At 48.2% G+C, this 20,158-nt stretch overlaps 2 protein-coding genes across 2 annotated transcripts in view; one reads left to right on the top strand and one right to left on the bottom strand.

Moving 5' to 3' along the window:
* MOGAT2 (monoacylglycerol O-acyltransferase 2) overlaps positions 1-10,463 on the bottom strand; it is a 35,729-nt gene extending 25,266 nt beyond the window's left edge. Inside the window, exon 1 of the mRNA XM_033051245.1 lies at positions 10,386-10,463. The gene's annotated coding sequence lies outside the window, so the exon portion shown is untranslated. The remainder of the gene's footprint in view (positions 1-10,385) is intronic.
* MAP6 (microtubule associated protein 6) overlaps positions 8,898-20,158 on the top strand; it is a 43,469-nt gene continuing 32,208 nt past the window's right edge. The window contains exon 1 of the mRNA XM_033051244.2: positions 8,898-9,680. Coding sequence (XP_032907135.1) covers positions 8,965-9,680 — 716 coding nt within the window. The 5' untranslated portion in view covers positions 8,898-8,964. The remainder of the gene's footprint in view (positions 9,681-20,158) is intronic.

The raw sequence follows: 20,158 nt of genomic DNA, 5'->3' as shown, positions 1-20,158 counted from the left end.
GGTCCAGTGATGATGCTTCAAGATCTTTTCCATACAGCACTCTTGTTCTTGCTGGAGACTAGGCATGCTAAGGAACTCTTGATTTTCACCATTTAAAAGAGTCACACCTGTGCCCTGGGGACACCCAGACATGTGGGAAGCATTTTTAGCCCCCAGAAATTTCAGAGCAATTGTATTGCTTAATTCCAAAACAGTTGTATTGCAGAGAGAGACAGGTCTTTGCTTGTGGCTTATTGTGACAAAGTTTTCTCTTTGAGAACTTTCTCTGTGAGTTGATAGGACTAATTGAAAGCTGGTTTGGTTGTTGACAGTCTGGGAAATCAATTGCAGAATTTGGTTGGTTTCCGTGAATTTACATTTTGAAGCAAGCAAACTCCAGGAACGGCACTTTTTTTTCTGGCAGGAGTGCAGGAAAATGCACTCATGTCCTTTAGAGCACTTGATTTATTGGTCAAATTTTCTTTTTATGCATTTCAATTATTCTCTTTATGCAGCACTGTGATATGGATTTGCTTTGGCTCCTGTCCCATTTGGCCTTGAAACACTCTCACAACATACATGAATCATAACCACAGCTGGCAAGGAAAGCAAGAACACCCCAGGCTGAACCTTGTGAACCCACCAGGCAGAAGCTGTGCATGATTACAAAATGATTTAAGATGTGAGAGGACACTTAAACTCCCCTTTAAACTGTCACCTGCAGTGTTGTCCTGTTTTCTTGTTCCTGGTGATAGATGTTAGGGATGGGAGCAATTGGTGCTGGGACACCTCCTGCAAAGCAGAGGGAGTACCTGGGACAGGCAGAGTAAATAGAGCTTTCCTGCATCCCACTGGGGTAGTGTGGAGCTGAACATCACACAGAGGGAGCTGCAAGCATGGCCTGGCTCTGGCTTTGGAGATGGAGCCTCACCTCGAGCCCAGGGCAGCTCCATCTCTGAAGGCTCCTAAGGAGATGTGAGGCTCCTACCTGATTCTTTTTCTTCATTTGCACTTCATTCCAGATTTGTCAGTGATATCCTGGGAGGAGGGAATGAGCTGCCATCCCCTTCCTCTGACTCTCCTCAGTGATTAACAAGGAGTTAGGTGCCTACCCTTGAGTGGCTACCACTGTATCACGTGTTTTCCCTAAATAAACCCACGGTCTACTCCTATAAGGTCTTGCCCTGAGCTTTGCCATGCTGTTCTCACAATGCCATAGCATTATTTCCTAAAAGAATTGATGGATATGTGTGTACAGGGTGGGGGGGAGAACATGTACAGGCAGCATGTGGTGAGATGTCAGCTGGTGGTCTGAGAAAAGAGGCCAATCCACCTTTGTCACCATCAGATCCTGCAGAGATATAAACATCTGCTCACATCGTCATTGCCAGTCATCCTGCTCTTCATGCCATCAGAAAATGCAGGAGAAACTATAAAAAGTGTCCCTGGATGGTCTCCAATAGCTTAAGTTTGATTGAAAGATGCCCTGGCTTCATGTGAGGATGCCAGGAGAAGAAGATTCATCAGGTACCTTATTAATCAGCTTCCAAAGCATCCTGGTTATCACTGCACAGGGAATGCTTGGAGCTATTCCTTGTCTCCATGCCAGTCCTGGTCTGATTTATACCACACCATGGTGCCTTTAGCATCATCATGCAATCACAGACTGGTTTGGGTGGAAGAGACCTTAAAGATCATCCTGCTCCTCCTCCTGCCATGGGCAGGGACACCTTCCACTAGAGCAGGTTGCTCCAAGCCCTGTCCTATACTTCCATAGATGGATTAGTGACACCTTCTCTGGGGAATCTGTGCCAGGGCCTCACCACCCTCACAGGGAGGAATTTCTTCCTAATAATAAACTTCTTGGCAGGACTGTGCCCCAGACTGATACAGTCTGATGCTGTATGACCTCCATGTCCCACAGTGTGGCATCACACTTGGCCACTCCCTTTTCCCAGAGGAAACTGGAGAAGGAATTCTTCTTCCTGCCACAGTGACTGTAATTTAAAAACAGATTTTTTAAAAAATTTTATTTTACTCCCATCCTCTCTCAGAGATATTTGCAGCCAGCACATCAATTCCGCTGATTAGAGCTAATGGACTTTACTTGATGATGCTTTTCCATAGCTGATCCTGAATGAGAATAAGCAGCCATGCTTCAAGATACAGATAGATAGAGGTATAGATATAGATATAAATATAGATAGATAGATATATGACCATATATTCCACTGAAATGTTAAGCAATTTGTTTTAGTTCTGCAGCTTCTAAGACCAGCTAGGTCTGCATGGTGTCTGCACAGCAGCAAAGTCTCCTGATGCTGCAAAATCTCACAAGGCAGTTTTGCCCATGACTTTTGTTATAAATAAAGGTGATTAATGCATGACTGAGTGTTTCCATGTGGCATGAGCCCAGACCTGCTGCAGATGAGGGACTCTCATAAAGAGCCTCTAAAACCCTTCATGTGCATGCCAATCCCCAGGTCCCAAATAGATGCAAGATGCTGTGCAAATCCCTGTGTGATGGCCCTACTGAATGCAGACCTAGGACATGGACCGGCTCCAGAGTGGGAGCTGTTGCAATGGATTTGTAGAGACACTAGTATCTCAGAATCACAGAAACACTGGATGGTCTGGGTTGAAGGTGACATCAAAGATCATCTTACTCCACTCACCTGCCATGGGCAAGGACACCTTCCACTAGACCAGGTTGCTCCAAGCCCATCCATTTAGCCTTAAACACTTCCAGGGATTGGGCAGTCACAGCTTCCCTGGACAACCAGTGCCAGGGCCTCACAGCCAAGAATTTCTCCCTGATACCCCTTCTAACCCTGCCCTCTGGCAGTGGGAAGCCATTCCCCCTTGTTCTGTCATTCCAGAGCCTTGTCCAAATTCCCTCTCCAGCTCTTGGAGCCTCTTTAGGCACTGACAGGGGCTCTAAGGTCTCCCCAGATTCTTCTCTTGCCCAGCCTGAATGCACCCAAGTCTCCCAGCCTGTCTCCAGAACTGATGGGCTTCAGCCCTGTGATCATCTTAGTGGCCTCCTCTGGACTCATTCCAACAGGTCCACATCCCTATTCCTAAAAAACTTCCCTGTTATATTAAGAACAACTGATTTCACTAACAGCTCTCAGTGCAACAAGTCCTGAAACAGCAACACGGATGCACTTCGAAGGGTTTTCTGCAGGAAAGTCCACGAACATGTGTGAGGCAGCAGTTCTCAGACCAAGACAGGGTTCACACTCTCACAAATCATAATGACAGCTTTAGAGAAATGGCATTATTGGGAGTATTTAAAACAAACACAATCTTGAACTTCACCAGCCAGAAAGCTTGATACATTTCAATACTTGGATTGCACATCTCCCTTGCAGACTTTAGGTCACCATCATAAGGCCATTCTTTTCAAATTTTCCTTGCTCCTGTTTCCATACATATATTATTATTTTTTTTTTTAATACCATAGTCCATTCAATGTGAAAGCTGTTTGCCATTAGCCTGTAGTGTGCATGAAAACACAGCTGAGGTCTGACAACAGCAGACTCTATCATCTCTGCTGCTTGAAAAGGGGTGCTGGTCCAGAGTGGCCAAGCATGATCCTAGGTATTCCCAAACAGGGAAGAAGCCAAGGGCACTTCACCTGTGTCAGCAATGGTGTGTCCAAAACGATCAGGGCAGTGACCTGTGCTGGGCTCTGCTGAGGCACATCCAGTCCTGGGGCAGTTCTGGGCCCCTCACTCTGACAAGGACATTGAGGAGTTGGACCATATCCAGAGAAGGGAACGGAGCTGGGGAAGGGTCTGGAACAGGAGAAGCAGCTGAGGGATATGGGGGGTTCAAAGGAGGCTCCTTTTCTCCTTTCAGCCTGGAGAAAAGGGGGAACCTTCTCACTGTCCTCAACTCCTGTGGCAGGACTTCCCCCTACCACAGCAGAGCTTACCTGCTCTGCCACCACCTGGATGGCTCAGACATTCTCCCCCCACCATGAACTGGGGAGAGAACCCAGGCCAGCTTTCCTGGCTAGTGAGTTATTTCTCTTTGGCTCAGGGTGGAATTCCCAATAAACAACTTGAGAACAAGATGTGGGAGATAAGCTGGAATCGCTGACTCAGAGACACTTCACTTAACAACTATATAAAGCTACACAAACTTTCACAGAGGCAGAAGCCTCCTACACACACCTTGGAAATGAATGCATAGGACTTCTCCCCAGAGTTTGGAGGCAAATTCCGTGGATACTTTCCTGAAAACTGAGTGAAAGAATTCTATGTGTAGTCCCAACATCAATTTGGTGGTAAATTACATTGAATCCTAATCTATACTATTTTTTAGCTAGCTTTAATATAGGCACCCTTTTATTGTGCACTGTATTTTATCCACTAGCAGCTCTTTTTGTTTTATCCTGTGTAGTAAGTAGTCTGTTCAAAGTCTTGTGTCTGTTAATTTTGTGTCTATTCAATAAACAATTCATTTTGCAATAGATCTAATCAGCCATTATCAAGAACTTGTGAACAAGAGCAATCTGGGTGCAGGCCACCCCAAACAGAGCTACTGCCAGAAATCTGAGTCAAAGGCAGGGCTTGTTCAAGCTCATCTCCATTCATAAAAACTCCTTGGAGGGAGGTTGGAGCCAGGTGGAGGTGGGGCTCTGCTCCCAGGTAACAAGCAACAAAACAAGAGGAAAAGGCCTCAAGTTGCACCAGGGGAGGTTTAGATTGGATATTTTTCATGGACAGGGTTGTCAAGTCATGGCACAGACTGCACTAGGCAGTGGTGAAGTCCCTATGCCTGGAGGGATTTTAAAGCCATGCAAATGTGGCATTTTGGGACATGTCTAGTGGTGGCCTTGGCAGGGCTGGTGGAATGGTTGGACTCAGTGATCTTAGGGGACTTTTCCAACCTCAGTGATTCTGTGACTGTGTTACAAAACCCAGCCCAAGCAGAGATGGGCACACCTATCACGGATGCACAGGAGTGCACTGCACACTTACGAGGGTGGTACAGAGTGCATTGATGCCCCACAACACTATGGCTTGGGTCCCAACTTGGGAAATACTGAGGAGCTTCCTAAAGCTTTAATTGTAATCCTCACTTTCAATTGCCCTGGATGTAATAGCAGGAATTATATAAATCTGGAAGACAAAACAGTATCTGTGTACAGACACCTCAAGCTGACATTTATTTATTTTTTCTCTTTCCAAAGGCGGCTCTTTGAACCACCTATGCCCAGCACTGAGTGCTCCAATACCATCCATAAAATGAGTTTCCACAATTTGTCTACAGGTAAAAATGAAATTAAGACATTCCAGGCAAAGACAAGCAAAGAAAAAAAACCAAACCCAAGCCCAAAATCATCAGACCCTAAGAATCAACAAGGGATACAAAGCATTGTAGTAGAGAAACAATCCCCACAGGGATAATCCTGCCTTTCACTGCACTGCCAGCAGCTGCAGTCACTGATGAGTGGGAATTGCTTTTCCTCTTTGTAATTCAGCATTTGGGTGTGTGGATTTCACTGGTGTTATTGGAGTTCTGCTCCCAGTGGAAATGCTGGCAGTGCTGCAAGGCTGACAAAGACTGGAGGGCTTCAAGTGTGGATGTGATTTGGGTGCAAATAGATTTCATTGGCACTAGGGAATAAAGAGAAACATGCAGAGAAGAATGGAGGGGATGAGGGAGTGATGGAGGGGCAGTGGAAGAATGGGATGGAGGGATGAATGGAGAGATGGAGGTGTGGAGTGACAGAATGATGGAGGAATGAAGGGCTGCATTTTCACAGTTGTTCATGTGCATGTTTGTGCATGTGTGTACAGGGTGAGTGTACGTGTACAGGTCTGAGTATGTGCTTGCATGTGTGTGCAGTCATGTGTGCACACACACGTGTACATCTGTGTGAACAAACGTCAGTGTGCACTGCATGCACACTTCCATGAGAACCTGCATGTGTGAATGTGATTTGTGTGTTTCTGCATGTCCATGTGTCTGTGTGCAAATGTGTGTGTTTGTGAGTTGACATGAGTGTGTGTGCACATATGCCTGCGCAGGGATGTGCACACAAGTGTGTCTTGCATGTGTGTTGGCATTCCTGGGCATGGCGTGTGCATATGTGAGTGACCATGTATGCATGTGCATGAACACATGGGCACTTGGCACATATGTGTGCAGCTATGTCACCAAGCATTTCTGTGTGTGCACATGTGCATGACATTTCTTGCATGTTTGTGCTCTGGTGTACATCCATGCAGTTACATGCAAACATGCATGGGCATGTGTCCAGGTGTGTGTGCAACTGTGTGTGACTGTGTGCACACAAACAGGTGCATCTCTCATGGGTGTGTGCAGCTGTGTGTGTGAACACCCATGCATGTGTTTGCACACACGGGTGCCTTGCACATACGTGTGGAGGTGTGTGATCAATCATGCAGGTGTGTCCACACATGCATGTATGTAACTTGCCCATATCTATACATGCATGTGTGCACACACACAAGAGGATTTGTTGGGTGTGCATGTCTGGTTGGTGGGTGTGCAGGTGTGTGATTGTGCAGGAGTGTCTGACCAGGTTGTATGAAGTATGCAGGTCTGTGCATCCATGGGCCACGTGGGTGTGTGTCCTCGTGTGCGTGCGGCAGTGCAGCCGTGTGCACACACACATGGGCACATCAAACATGTGTATGTGCAGGTTCCTGTGATCCTGCAGGCACGTGAGTGCACATGAGTGCCTTGCACATGTGTGTTCAGGCCTGTGACCAAGCGTGTGTGTGCACACATGTATGGGTGTGCTTCACATGTGTCTGCATGTGTGTGTGGCTGTGCAGATACAGAGCCAAGCGTCACATGTGTATGTTCAGATCTGTGCACACACAGCCCTGTGTCACATGTGTGTGGATGTGCAATCTGTGCACAAACAGCCATGTGTCACATGTGTGCAGGTGTGTGCACACACAGCCCTGTGTCACACACATGTGTGGATGTGCAATCTGTGCACAAACAGCCATGTGTCACATGTGTGCAGGTGTGTGCACACACAGCCCTGTGTCACACACATGTGTGGATGTGCAATCTGTGCACACACAGCCCTGTGTCACACACGTGTGTGTATGTTCAGATCTGTGCACACACAGCCCTGTGTCACATGTGTGTGGATGTGCAATCTGTGCACAAACAGCCATGTGTCACATGTGTGCAGGTGTGTGCACACACAGCCCTGTGTCACACACATGTGTGGATGTGCAATCTGTGCACACACAGCCCTGTGTCACACACGTGTGTGTATGTTCAGATCTGTGCACACACAGCCCTGTGTCACACACGTGTGTATGTTCAGATCTGTGCACACACAGCCATGTGTCACACATGTGTGTATGTTCAGATCTGTGCACACACAGCCCCGTGTCACACGTGTGTATGTTCAGATCTGTGCACACACAGCCCTGTGTCACACACATGTGTATGTTCAGATCTGTGCGCACACAGCCATGTGTCACACGTGTGTGTATGTTCAGATCTGTGCACACACAGCCCTGTGTCACACAGATGTGTATGTGCAGATCTGTGCACACAGAGCCATGTATCACACGTGTGTGTATGTTCAGATCTGTGCACACACAGCCCTGTGTCACACATATGTGTATGTGCAGATCTGTGCACACACAGCCATGTATCACACGTGTGTGTATGTTCAGATCTGTGCACACACAGACCTGTGTCACACATGTGTGTATGTTCAGATCTGTGCACACACAGCCCTGTGTCACACATGTGTACGTTCAGATCTGTGCGCACACAGCCCTGTGTCACACATGTGTGTATGTTCTGATCTGTGCACACACAGTCCTGTGTCACACGTGTGTATGTTCAGATCTGTGCACACACAGCCCTGTGTCACACGTGTGTATGTTCAGATCTGTGCACACACAGCCCTGTGTCACACGTGTGTGTATGTTCAGATCTGTGCGCACACAGCCCTGTGTCACACATGTGTGTATGTTCAGATCTGTGCACACACAGCCCTGTGTCACACGTGTGTATGTTCAGATCTGTGCACACACAGCCCTGTGTCACACGTGTGTGTATGTTCAGATCTGTGCGCACACAGCCCTGTGTCACACATGTGTGTATGTTCAGATCTGTGCGCACACAGCCCTGTGTCACACATGTGTGTATGTTCAGATCTGTGCGCACACAGCCCTGTGTCACACATGTGTGTATGTTCAGATCTGTGCGCACACAGCCCTGTGTCACACATGTGTGTATGTTCAGATCTGTGCGCACACAGCCCTGTGTCACACATGTGTGTATGTTCAGATCTGTGCGCACACAGCCCTGTGTCACACATGTGTGTATGTTCAGATCTGTGCACACACAGCCCTGTGTCACACATGTGTGGATGTTCAGATCTGTGCGCACACAGCCCTGTGTCACACGTGTGTACGTTCAGATCTGTGCACACACAGCCCTGTGTCACACGTGTGTACGTTCAGATCTGTGCACACACAGCCCTGTGTCACACGTGTGTACGTTCAGATCTGTGCACACACAGCCCTGTGTCACACATATGTGTATGTTCAGATCTGTGCACACACAGCCATGTATCACACGTGTGTGTATGTTCAGATCTGTGCACACACAGACCTGTGTCACACATGTGTGTATGTTCAGATCTGTGCACACACAGCCCTGTGTCACACACATGTGCATGTGCAGATCTGTGCACACACGGCCCTGTGTCACACGTGTGTGTATGTGCAGATCTGTGCACACACAGCCCTGTGCCACACACGTGTGTGTATGTTCAGATCTGTGCACACAGCCCCGTGTCACACGTGTGCGGGTGTGCAGGTGTGTCGCTGTGTGCGTGCCCTGCCCGTGCGCGTCCCAGCCCCGCCTCCCCGGCCGGGCGGAGCGCGGCGCTCGGCTGCAGAGCGGAGCGGGGCTCGGAGCGGGCTCGGGGCGCGGAGCGGTCGCTCCCGGCGCGGGGCCGCCATGGCGTGGCCCTGCATCACCCGTGCCTGCTGCATCGCGCGTTTCTGGAACCAGCTGGACAAGGCGGACATCGCCGTCCCCCTCGTTTTCACCAAATACTCGGAGGCCACCGAGCATCCCGCGGCGCCGCCGCGCCCCGCGGCCCCCATCGAGACCCAGCCCGGCGGGGAGGCGGCGGCGGGGGCCGGGGGCGCTGAGCCGGCTCCCGGAGCCGCCCGGCCCGGCCCGGCCCCGCACGCCTCTCCCCCGGCCGACTCGGTGATGCGGCACGACTACAAGCCTTGGAAGGTGCAGCGGCCGGAGCCCAGCTGCAAGCCCAAGAGCGAGTACCAGCCCTCGGACACTCCCTTCGAGAAGGAGACGCAGTACCAGAAGGATTTCCGTGCCTGGCCCATCCCCAAGCGGGGCGACCATCCCTGGATCCCCAAACCGGGACCTTCCCCCGTCCTGGCCCTGGACCGCGCTCCCCCGGAGAAAGCGGCTCAGGAGAAGCGGCGGAAGGTGCAGCTCCCTCCCGAGAAGAAGGAGGAGCAGCCCGAGGTGGAGGATGAGCATCCCAGAGCGGCGCGGCCCGGGGATGGCAGAGACAAGGGGCGCAAGAAGGCGGAGGAGGCGGGCGGGCAGCCGGCGGAGCCGAGCAGAGGCCGGGCGGCCGCCGATGCTGTCAATAGGCAGATCAGAGAGGAGGTGGCGGCGGGGGTCAGCTCGTCCTACAGGTGAGCAGACACATCCCCGTCCCCCCCAATCCATCTAGATCCCCGACCTTCCGGCCCCTCGCCAGCTGTTGTCCAGTCCCCCCGTGCGCTTCCCCGGAGGAGCATCGCACCCTGGCAGTGAGGCTGTGAGACACTGCAGGGGGCTGGCAGATTTCCTGCCCGGGGTGTCCTTAAATTCCCCATCTCTCTGGGAATCCATGATGGGCCAGTAGGTATTGTGCAGGTAGTGATTACACGGACGCTTTTTGTCAGCAGGTTTGAGTGTCTTTGTGTCGTCCTCCCCCTCCCTTCCACTGCATTCCAAAATTCAGAGACACCCACCGCCTTGGATTTCCATAGGGGGAATGTTTGGGGTCACCTCCGTGGGATGTGCACGTCGCCTCTGGTCCTTTCCAAGCACATCCCTGGCTCTCATGCAGCACCCAAGGGACCGGCAGCCTGACCACATCCCAGGGGGGCCGTGCCCGAATGGGGTGCCCCGCACGCTGGAGCCTCCCAGGAAGCATTCCAGGCTGGCCCACGCTCCAGACAAAGCATCCCGGGGATGCGCCAGGATGAGGGACATGCATCCTAGGCCGCTTGGGTGGGGCAGCCTTCGGATGCTGCCATGTTTTAATGCAGCGCAGCAGGGGATGACACATCCTTCTGTCCCCCCCTACCACCTCCCAGCCAACTAGAAATGGATGCCCTTATTTCACCTCAGACCTTGTTTGGGATTCCGGGTGTGAAACTGCTTGCAGCGAGCTGCTGTTGTTTTTTTTCTGCAGGGTCGAGGCGTTTGATGTGTCGGGAATGCACAAACAAAAGTGGTGGTGGGGTGCTTGCCCTGCATGTTCCTTTGCAAGGAGGGTTTGCTGCGGTTGTGTTTTCCAGCACTTTCTTTGGCAGAACCCACCACTGCCGAGACCAGGGTGGAAGTGGCATAGAGCAAAGCTGGTTGTTGTGCTGACAAAAGTGTGATTGCAGCCTTTTTGCTTTTCCCTATAGCTGTGTGAATGCTGAGGTGTTTATGCCTTTGAATGATTTATTTTCCTTCGTGGGGAGAATAGAAGTGAGACCTGGCCATCATACGGGTAGTGCATTTATGCAGATTTAAGATGAAGCTCTGACTTGACTCCTCTGTCCCACTGGTGGCACAGCAAAGCTGACAGTCATCTGCTTTCCCCCCTCCCTAGGTGGGAAACAGTTTAAGCTGCCAGATCTTGATTTTTGCAGTCATTTGGCATCAGCTCTGAATCTCACTGCGTAGTGCTGGAGGCATCCAGGTGTGACAGTGATGCTTAAGAAAATGGCCAGGGATTTTGGGGGGCTCTGTTTTGCAGGGATGGAGAGTGGGGAAAGGGATCTCTAGGAGTGACACAGCCCTTAAATCTGCTGTGAACTGAGACTCAGCTTTTTGTCTGCTCACCTTGCAAGGTCTGGGCTCATGCTGGAGATAGCAGGGCTAAAACAGAAACCTCCCCTGGAACTGGAAAGCCGATGTGTTGCTTCTCTTCCACTGCTACAAAGGATAATTAGACTTATTTGCATATTTAAATGCGTATTTCTCACCTTCCTATCCCTCCAGTCTGCTCAAGCAAATTTCTAAGGCACCAGGCTAGGATTCCTCCCCAAGGAAAGGGGTTGGATCAGCAAGGATGTTAAACCTAAGAAGAAGGAGAAGGATTCAGCTTTCTTTGTGTTGCTTGTTGGCTTTCACAATACCCTCAGGGCTTCTCTTTCCACTTGGGAAAGTGTTCTCCCACTTCCATGTTTTTCTTCCTTGCTGCATATTGCAGAAGTGTTTACTCTGACACTCAGCTGTGGAACATAAGTGCCTCTTCATTAATGCATGAGTGATGGATTGGCTAATTGTTCCCATTTTCTATTCAAATTAGGCATCTTCTAAGTGTTTATTGTTTGGATTCTTTTTAAAAACCAAATTCTCCAAATCCCAATTACTGCCAATAACCTGGCTGCTGACATGCTGGGGGGTACTGAACATCTCCAAGGATGGAGACTCACAGACTTTTGGGGCAACCTTAGGGGCCACCCAGCAGCCAAAAATCACCTCCTGATGAGCTCTTGCTAGAGGGGAGCAAGGTTGGCTCAATGGGGCTTTTCTTCTCTGTGCATGGATGGAGGCTCCCCATCAGCAGAGAGTGGGGGGAAGATTTCCTTACAGTCCTCTGTCACTGCTGCAAATCAGTGTTTCCAAGGCTGGGGAACAATTCTTTGGTGAAACCAAAGAGCAGACCAGTAGTTTTTAACCTTGCTCTGTCCTACTGGGAATTATTTCCATGTGAGGAATACCTGCGAGCATGGGATAGAGTAAGCAACTAGCCCAAGGTCATGGGGGAAGTCCATGCTAAAGGGAAGAATTCTCTTTTTTAACCTCTGTGTGCCTAGACAGAAGAATATCACAGAGATATGTGCCTGTGACCTCCTCCCAGGTCCACCCAGAGCTACAGAGCAGAGGTGGTGCCTGGTGGTGACGTCCATGGAAGATGGAGGTTCCTCCCAGCCAGAGGGATGAGTGATTTGTTTGTATTAGCATTTGTGCCGGAAACCTTCTGTGAGGGCAGAGTGGCAGGACTGTGGGTGTCTGCTGGACACTGCCTGTGCCCAGGGATCCTACAGAATTAATAGGATTTGTTTCCAATATTTCTAGTATTTCTTTTAGTATTTCTTTATCTTATTTATAGTATTTGCATTACTCGTATTTTTATATTTATATATTCATTAAAGATAATTTTGAACTATTTATACATAGGATTTATTTATGTGCTTTTTCCCACTGCTCACACTGAGTGTGTCATGGTCAAACAAGGTTCCAGCACTGAGGGACTTCTTGCCTCAGTTTCCCTCCCCAGCACATGAGCTGTCCAAATTTGCAGATCTCCTTCACCTCCCCCCCCTTCTCTTTAGTCCTGCTTCTCAGGGTGGCCTGTGGACCCTGAGGGACCAAGGACCAGGGAATCCTTCAGTCAGGTCAGTGACCAGCCCCTTGAAAAGCTGCTGCTGGTGCATGAAGCTGTTTCTTGTTCAATTCTGTCGGGGCTTTATCTGTATTGGGTGAGGGGATTTCTCCCTCTGAACCTCAGGATGCCATGGGCAGAGCGTTTCTCCCTGCTGCACCAAAGGATGGAGTGGGCTGGACTTGACCCTGGGGGTCTGGGACCAGAGACAGCAAGCAACAAAATGTGCACACAGTGGCATTTTCTGGTGGATGTGAAACTAAAATTAAAAGCAGATTTAGCAAAAATTAAAAAAAAAAAAAAAAGGAGTGAATGAATACTTTCCATTTTTATTTGGAAATTGTGGGAAAATTACAAAACTAGGTATTTCTTGGGTGTTTTTTCCCCCTTCTTTGTCTTGTGTTCTGCTTCATTTGTTACCTTTATTCCCTGAAGAAAAAAGATACAAAAGGGAAAGGACCATTTCCTCCCTTTGTAAGGTATCAAAATGAATACTAAGAAAATGAATTTCCCCTTGAGAAGTAATATTGCAAAATCAGATTTTTAATTTTTTTTACAAAACCAATTATCTTTTCCCTCCCACCAACTTCCTTTCCTAGCACAGGAAACAAAACAATAAAGGCTTCAATGGAAAATTTTGGACTACCTCTAGTACTAATGAATTGCCTGTTGCTAGTGTTCTGTCATTCATCTCAGACCCTGGAGGTACTAAAGATGTGGAGCAAATGAGAATTTGTAGTAGCTATAGAGATGAATGAGTCAGCACCGGAGACTTGCTGCCTGGTTTTCAGAGATACAGCAGAGATAATTTAGAGGGGGATGTCCACACAGGAAGGCTGGACCAAGATACAAAAGGGCAGGAAATTTATTCTCCTCCTTGTTCTGGAGACAGGCTGGGGAGCTGGGGGTGTTCAGCCCGGGCAGGAGAATGCTCCAGGGAGACCTTAGAACTCCTGCTACAGCCTAAAGGGGCTCCAAGAGCTGGAGAGGGACTTTGAGCAAAGGCCTGGAGGGGCAGAACAAGGGGGAATGGCTTCCACTGTCAGAGGGGGTATCAGAGAGAAATTCTTGACTATGAGGGTGCTGTGGCCCTGGCACAGGTTACCCAGAGAAGCTGCGGTTGCCTCATCCCTGAAGGGTTCAAGGCCAGGTTGGATGGGGCTTGAAGAAACCTGGTCTAGTGGAAGATGTCCCTGCTCATGGCTGAGGAGTGGAACAAGATGAGCTTTAAGGTCCCTTCCAACCCAAGCCATTCTGTGTTTCTGTGATTTTATCTAATCTGTTCTTGAAAATCTCCAGTGGAGGGCATCTATCTTGGTGAGAATGCTAATAACACTGCTCATGCTGTAAGATGGGAAATTTTCCATTGCATTCTGCAATTTCTGTACCTGGGCAGGTACCATTCTCAAAATCCTTGTTGTTTCAGCTATGAGAGTGTTTATTAAAGTAATCGTGTAGGCAGATGGATCCAATTTTCTTCTCAGGTGGAAAGGAAGGGACAGAATATTTGCTTCCATGCAGAAAAGGCTGTTCAGAGAGATGTTTGGCAGCTGTCTCAGGGGTCACTTGATACAGACCTTTAGTAGCAGGAGGAGACACAATGTCTGCTGATACCACAGGGACCAGTTTTATGAGCAACTAATGGCTCTGGTGTTCACTAAGACATGGAGCATGGAGAGGGATGATGCAAGGTGGGAACATGTGAGGGAAACAACATGGAGACACCAAGGTCAGTGCAGAAGGGGCAGGAGGTGCTCCAGGTGTCAGAGCCAAGATTCCTCTGCAGCCCATGGTGAGACCATGGTGAGAGAGCTGTGCCCTGCAGCCATGAGATCCATGGGGGATGCAGAGATCAACCCACAGCCCATGGGATGCATGGGGGATGCAGAGATCCCCACCCACAGCCCATGGGATCCATGGGGATGCAGAGATCCCCACCCACAGCCCATGGGATCCATGGGGATGCAGAGATCCCCACCCACAGCCCATGGGATCCATGGGGATGCAGAGATCCCCACCCACAGCCCATGGGATCCATGGGGATGCAGAGATCCCCACCCACAGCCCATGGGATCCATGGGCAATGCAGAGATCCCCACCCACAGCCCATGGGATCCATGGGGATGCAGAGATCCCCACCCACAGCCCATGGGGGATGTTCCCAGGCTGGAGCAGGTGGATCCTGGAGGAGGCTGTGATCCAGTGGCAGACCCAGAGGAGAGAGGGGCCCCTGTTTCCAGGCTGGAGCAGCCTGTCCTTGTTGGACTGCACCCCGTGGGTGGTGACCCATGGCACAGCAGTTTTGGGAGGGCTGTGTGCCCGTGGGAGAGATTCACATTGCAGCAATTTTGAGAGGACTGGTGCTCGTGAGATTGGATCCACGCTGGAGAAGTTCACAGAGAGCTGTCTCCTGTGGGAACAGACCCCATGGCATATCAGGGAAAAGATTTCTCTCCCAGAGCAGTGGAATAAGATCTCAGGTGATGAACTGACCAAAACCCCCATGTCCTGTCTCCCTGAGCTGTTGGTGAGAAGGAGGGAGAGCTTGGGGTAAAAAGGTGTTTTAAGGGCTTATTTTACTTCTCATTATCCTCCTCTGATTTTGTTAGTAATAAATTCATTTTGTACTTCTAATTTGAGCCTGTTTTGCCCTTGGAGTGTTTTCTCCCAGTCCTTATCTCACTCCTGGGCCCTTCATTTATTTTTTTTCTCTCCCCTGCCCAGTAGCAGGGGTGGGTTAGCATCTCTTGTGGGTGCCTGGCATTTGGCCAGTGTCAAACCACAACATGCAGAGAGTTATTCCACCACACTCTCGATCTCCTCTGGATATAGTCCATCAGCTGAGAAAGACTGGTGGTGTCTCCAAGCTGGGGACACTTGCAAGTAGGTAGCTCCTAGTTGGAGTATGTGGCAATGTATTCCCTGCAATCAGTTTAAGGTACACAACATCCAACACCAAAAGCCAACAGGGAGCTGCTCAGCAGTGTAGGTGAGGCTGAATTTTGCTGTTTTGACTCTGTGCAAACTGGAGCTGGTCTCTGCATGCCTTAGGACATGGTAGAGGAGGAGGAAGAGGCGGAGGTGGCATTCAGGTGATGGAGTCAATGTGCTTGAGCAACCATTCCTCTGCTCCTGCCCAGCTGGGTCACCTCAGAGAGACCTTTGGGCACATGGAGCTGGATGGGACCTTCTGAACCTTGAAGCCCATTTATCTGGTTTGTTATTTAATCTTCATGAGTAACACACAAGGCTCTGTCTCAGAAATGCAGAATTTTTAGTTGCATTATGCCAGCAGGAAGGCTGTGCCATCGGTCTCTGATGATTTGCACCTCATTTCCAATCTGGGTCAATGGACAGGTTGTCGTTTGCTGTTTTATTTGGTTTATTTCTCTCTTACATTTTTTTCTGTTTTATTGGCATACTTAGTGGCTTTCTCCTGTCCAAATGTCACTGCTCGGTGTCTCCAGGTACAGTATCCACATCATTAAGCTCTGTAGCTAGGAAGTAAAAAAAATTACTTCCTGGTATCAACCTTGTCTCTCTAGCTCTTCGTGGATGAAATCTCTTGTTTCTTAAACAGACATGCAGACTATTGCCCTTTGGAGATGAGGTCCCCATTTGTGGGCATCACAGATTCATTATGAATCCCTCATTTACTCTTTGATAACTGGGATGTCAATACTGTTCTTCTTCTCCTTCTTAGGCAGTTACATCCCATAGCAAAACACCCTGGTGATTAATACCAAGCCTAGCATTAACTACTAATTTTTATTCTGTTTTGAACATGGCAGTCAAGGTCAATCCCCTCCTTCCTTTGTGATTTCCCGATCATCCTACACATAGGTGCTCCTAATTGCCTTGTGTCATTAGGAGGTGTCATCAGTGTTGCCCTACTTTTTTAGTGCCAAAGTCAGCCTTAAAAATGTTAGACACTGCTAACCTCCTTCCGGGCTGCAGCTCAGCCTTCCAACACTCATCATTGTCATTTCCCTCGCCCAGTTTCCCATTCTGCTGATGTTCATGTTCACTGGCTTAATTAATAATTTCCCACATGGCCCTGGATAAAATGCTCTGCTGAAACCAGATAGATTTTCACATTTCTTTTGTCTGTTAAGTCAGTTCTGGTGTCTAAGGATGTGTCAAACATCTCTCCTCCTCCCCTTCCACACATTTCTGTGTCTGGTGAGACCACCAGCTTCTTTGGGATACAGGAGCTGGTGCTGTAGGGTGGCCACTTCAAGCCACCACTCTAACACAAGGAGTAAATAAAGAGGAGAGAGATCAACTAATTTAGATTACCCATCCTTTCTTTTTCAAATAAATCACTAAGAGCTGTTATAAATCTTTCCTCTCGCATTTAGAGCATGACCTTTTCTTTTCCTGTCTCCCACCAGCTAAACAAGCTGAACACTTCTGCACTCAGTCTTGCATCAATCTCACTGTTCTTTGCTCTGAGCACATTTTTATTTATTTATTTATGTATTTATTTATTTATTTATGTGGCTAAGCCTTGCCCCATGGCTGCTCTCCTGGTACCATGGTCAGCACCAGCCAGGAGGGAAAGAGCCATTTTAGGGAAGTTTTATAGGATGGGAGTTTTATTTCTCTTGGTGTATAACTCAGTATTCTGGATATCCTTCCAACGTCCTTTATATATTTATTCATTTATTTATATATATATAAAGGACATTGGAAGGATATACAACTATTTGCAATTATACATTATTTATTTTTATAGATTAATGTATTTTCTATACTAGTATTTTCTATATTATGTTTATATCTATACATATCTATTTTTATATATTATTAAAATACTATACAAACTGGGCTGTTCACCAAGTTACTGCTTTAACCTTCAACTCATTTCTCCTCCCCAAATCCAGCATTGCAGGTGTTCTATTGCAAATACATTTTGGTTTCTATTAATAACTGCTTTATTTTGATTAATAGCTCCTTATATGGCAAACTATTCTTTCAGATAGTAATTTCTTTTTTATCAAAAAGTGTGTCCAACTGAGGGGACCCTGCAGCACTTTGCACACACAGTGTGCATATGGAGAAGCTGCTGCTGCTTTGGTGAGTTGGCTGCAAGCTGTGCTGTTAACACTATGAAATAGGAGACTTTGGTGCTCAGAAGGTGGGGAGGCTGATATTCCTTTTAAACAATTATGAATGTTTTTTAAATGTTAATTTAAAAATGAGCCGTCACATTTTTAAGAATTAATTTTAAAATAAAATTTAATTTTTAAAAAAATTATACTTTTTTAGTTGTTTGAAGTTTTTTGTTGGGGTTTTTTTTGTGTGTGGGGGGGGAGGAGGGTTTGTTTGTTTTGTTTTTTGGTGGAGCTGTGATCAGCCTGGGGAGTGTTGCATGGAGACCTCACAGCACCTTGCAGTGTCTGAAGGGGCCTGTAAGAAGCCAGAGGGGCACTATTCATCAGGGACAGTAGTGACAAGACAAGGTGGAATGAGTTCCAACTGAAGTAGAGGAAATTCTGATAAGAGATTGGGAAGAAATTGTTCCCTGTGAGGGTGGGGAGGCCCTGACACAGGTTGTCTATAGAAGCTGTGACTACCCCATCCCTGAAGTGTTCCAGGCCAGGTTGGATGACTTGGAACAACCTGGTCTAGTGGAAGGTGTCCCTGCCTGTGGCAGGGGTTCAGAATGAGATTATCTTTAAGGTCTCTCTCATTCCAAGACATTCTAGGATTAATTAATTTGATTAATTAGCATATAGCTTCACTACAGAAGGCCACTATTTTTTTTTAATCCACCACTTTCTTTTTTTTCCCCTTTCTGATCCGTAAAGCATCTGCACAACATCACACATCTTCAACCCTTTTAAAACACAAGAAAAAAGTGGCAGCAGCCAAGTCCCATTAGGCAGGCACCATCAACCTTGCAAAGTATTCCAGTAAGAAATCTCTGCTTTTTTAATTCCGCATCTGCAAGGTTGGACAGATAAACACCCTGTGACAGCTAATAGTGTTTTTGTGCTGGATGAATGGGAAAAGGAGAGGTTATCCAGATGCAGGAGGAGGAAATTGTTCAGACCTGATTGCTGAGCTTTGGGCTTCCTCCCAATTTTCACTTTGCCTTTCACTTTGAAGGAAACTGTGCATCTGCTCTTGTGCAGGGAGCTTTGCTTCAAAACAGTCAGCATCACATGCTGATGGGCTGTAAAAACAGGCAGGGATGGGAGCCTGGTCCATTCCCAGGCTGAGGCAGCAGTGGGGCTCTTGGTTTATTGGGTGAGACTTTAAAGGAAAATCTGCAGATGCCTTCAGGATGCCATTTCACTGCACAGGTGGCTCCTCTCCCTTCTCACATCCGTTTTCACTGTGCAGTTCCATCACTGTGAACCTCAGCAGGAAGTTGAAAGCACCCTGGGTATTTTGCAAACTCTTTTGCAGCCTGAAGTTCCTAAAACTGGGGAGGGAATTATCCAACAAGATCTGGTTATTCCAGCGTGCTGGATTTGTGGACACCAGCATGCTGGTTTGCAGACTGGGACTTTGAACATGCCTTGTGCTCTTGTTATTTGGATATAAATGGATGTGTAGAAGATGTGAGGTGAGGGAAGAGAGGAGGGATTGCAGGTTGCCCAAGCAAGATCCTATGAAGATATGAAAGCCCTGGGTTGGGCTTGCCATGGCTGATAGCCCCCAGCCAGGAATCCTGTGCATCCAGGGGATGAAGGCACAGGTCTCAACCAAGCAGCAGAGCATTGTCACAGTGTCAGTCAGCAGCTATGGCAACTCACACAGAGGATTCCCAGAGAGGGATGTGTTGGATGTGTCCCCCCCAGTGGAGGGGGACACAAGAAAAACCATGTGTTCCCTTTGGGGAACTGGGATGGGTTTTGGCAGCATCATCATGCAGAGAGCAGGGAAGGTGGCATTGAAAGCTGCAGTGACTGAACCTCCCTTGGTGGGTAAAAGCTTCTGACAGCACAGCAGCACTGGAACAAAGCTCAGAGCAGGATGACAGAATCACAGAATGGTTTGGATAGAAAGGATCCTTTAAGCTCTTCCATTTCCAGCTCATGCTATGGGCAGGGACACCTTCCACTAGACCAGGTTGCTCCAAGCTCCATGCAACCTTGCCTTGAACACTTCCAGGGATGGAGCAGCCACAACTTTAAGGGGAGAGGCGATTTCCTGGTGTCTCACAGAAATTCTCTCATGACTCTGTGTAACCCACAAAGCTGAGAGGATCTGCAGCATTTGGCTGGGATGACACAGGACAGGCTGTTTCCACCACTGACTGACTATGGTATCTCCAGAAATCCAGTCAGCCTTCAGAATACAAAGGTTCATGGTTTGATCCTGATCCCAGAGCACGGGATGAATTGAATGTGTTCTTGAGATTCTCCCCAGCCCTATTTCCCAAGATTCTTTCATGCTTGTTCTAGAACTCCATGGCATGCTGATCCCTGTACATGGAGGATTTTCATCCTCCCAAGAGAGATTTTTCTCTTATGACCAGTTGCAATTTGTCTCCTTGACTGCTCTGAA

Source organism: Catharus ustulatus, chromosome 2, assembly GCF_009819885.2.
Source record: "Catharus ustulatus isolate bCatUst1 chromosome 2, bCatUst1.pri.v2, whole genome shotgun sequence".
In the NCBI taxonomy this organism is placed as follows: Eukaryota; Metazoa; Chordata; class Aves; order Passeriformes; family Turdidae; genus Catharus; species Catharus ustulatus.
The sequence above is the reverse complement of the archived record's forward strand: the minus strand, read 5'-3'. Positions and strand labels throughout refer to the sequence as shown.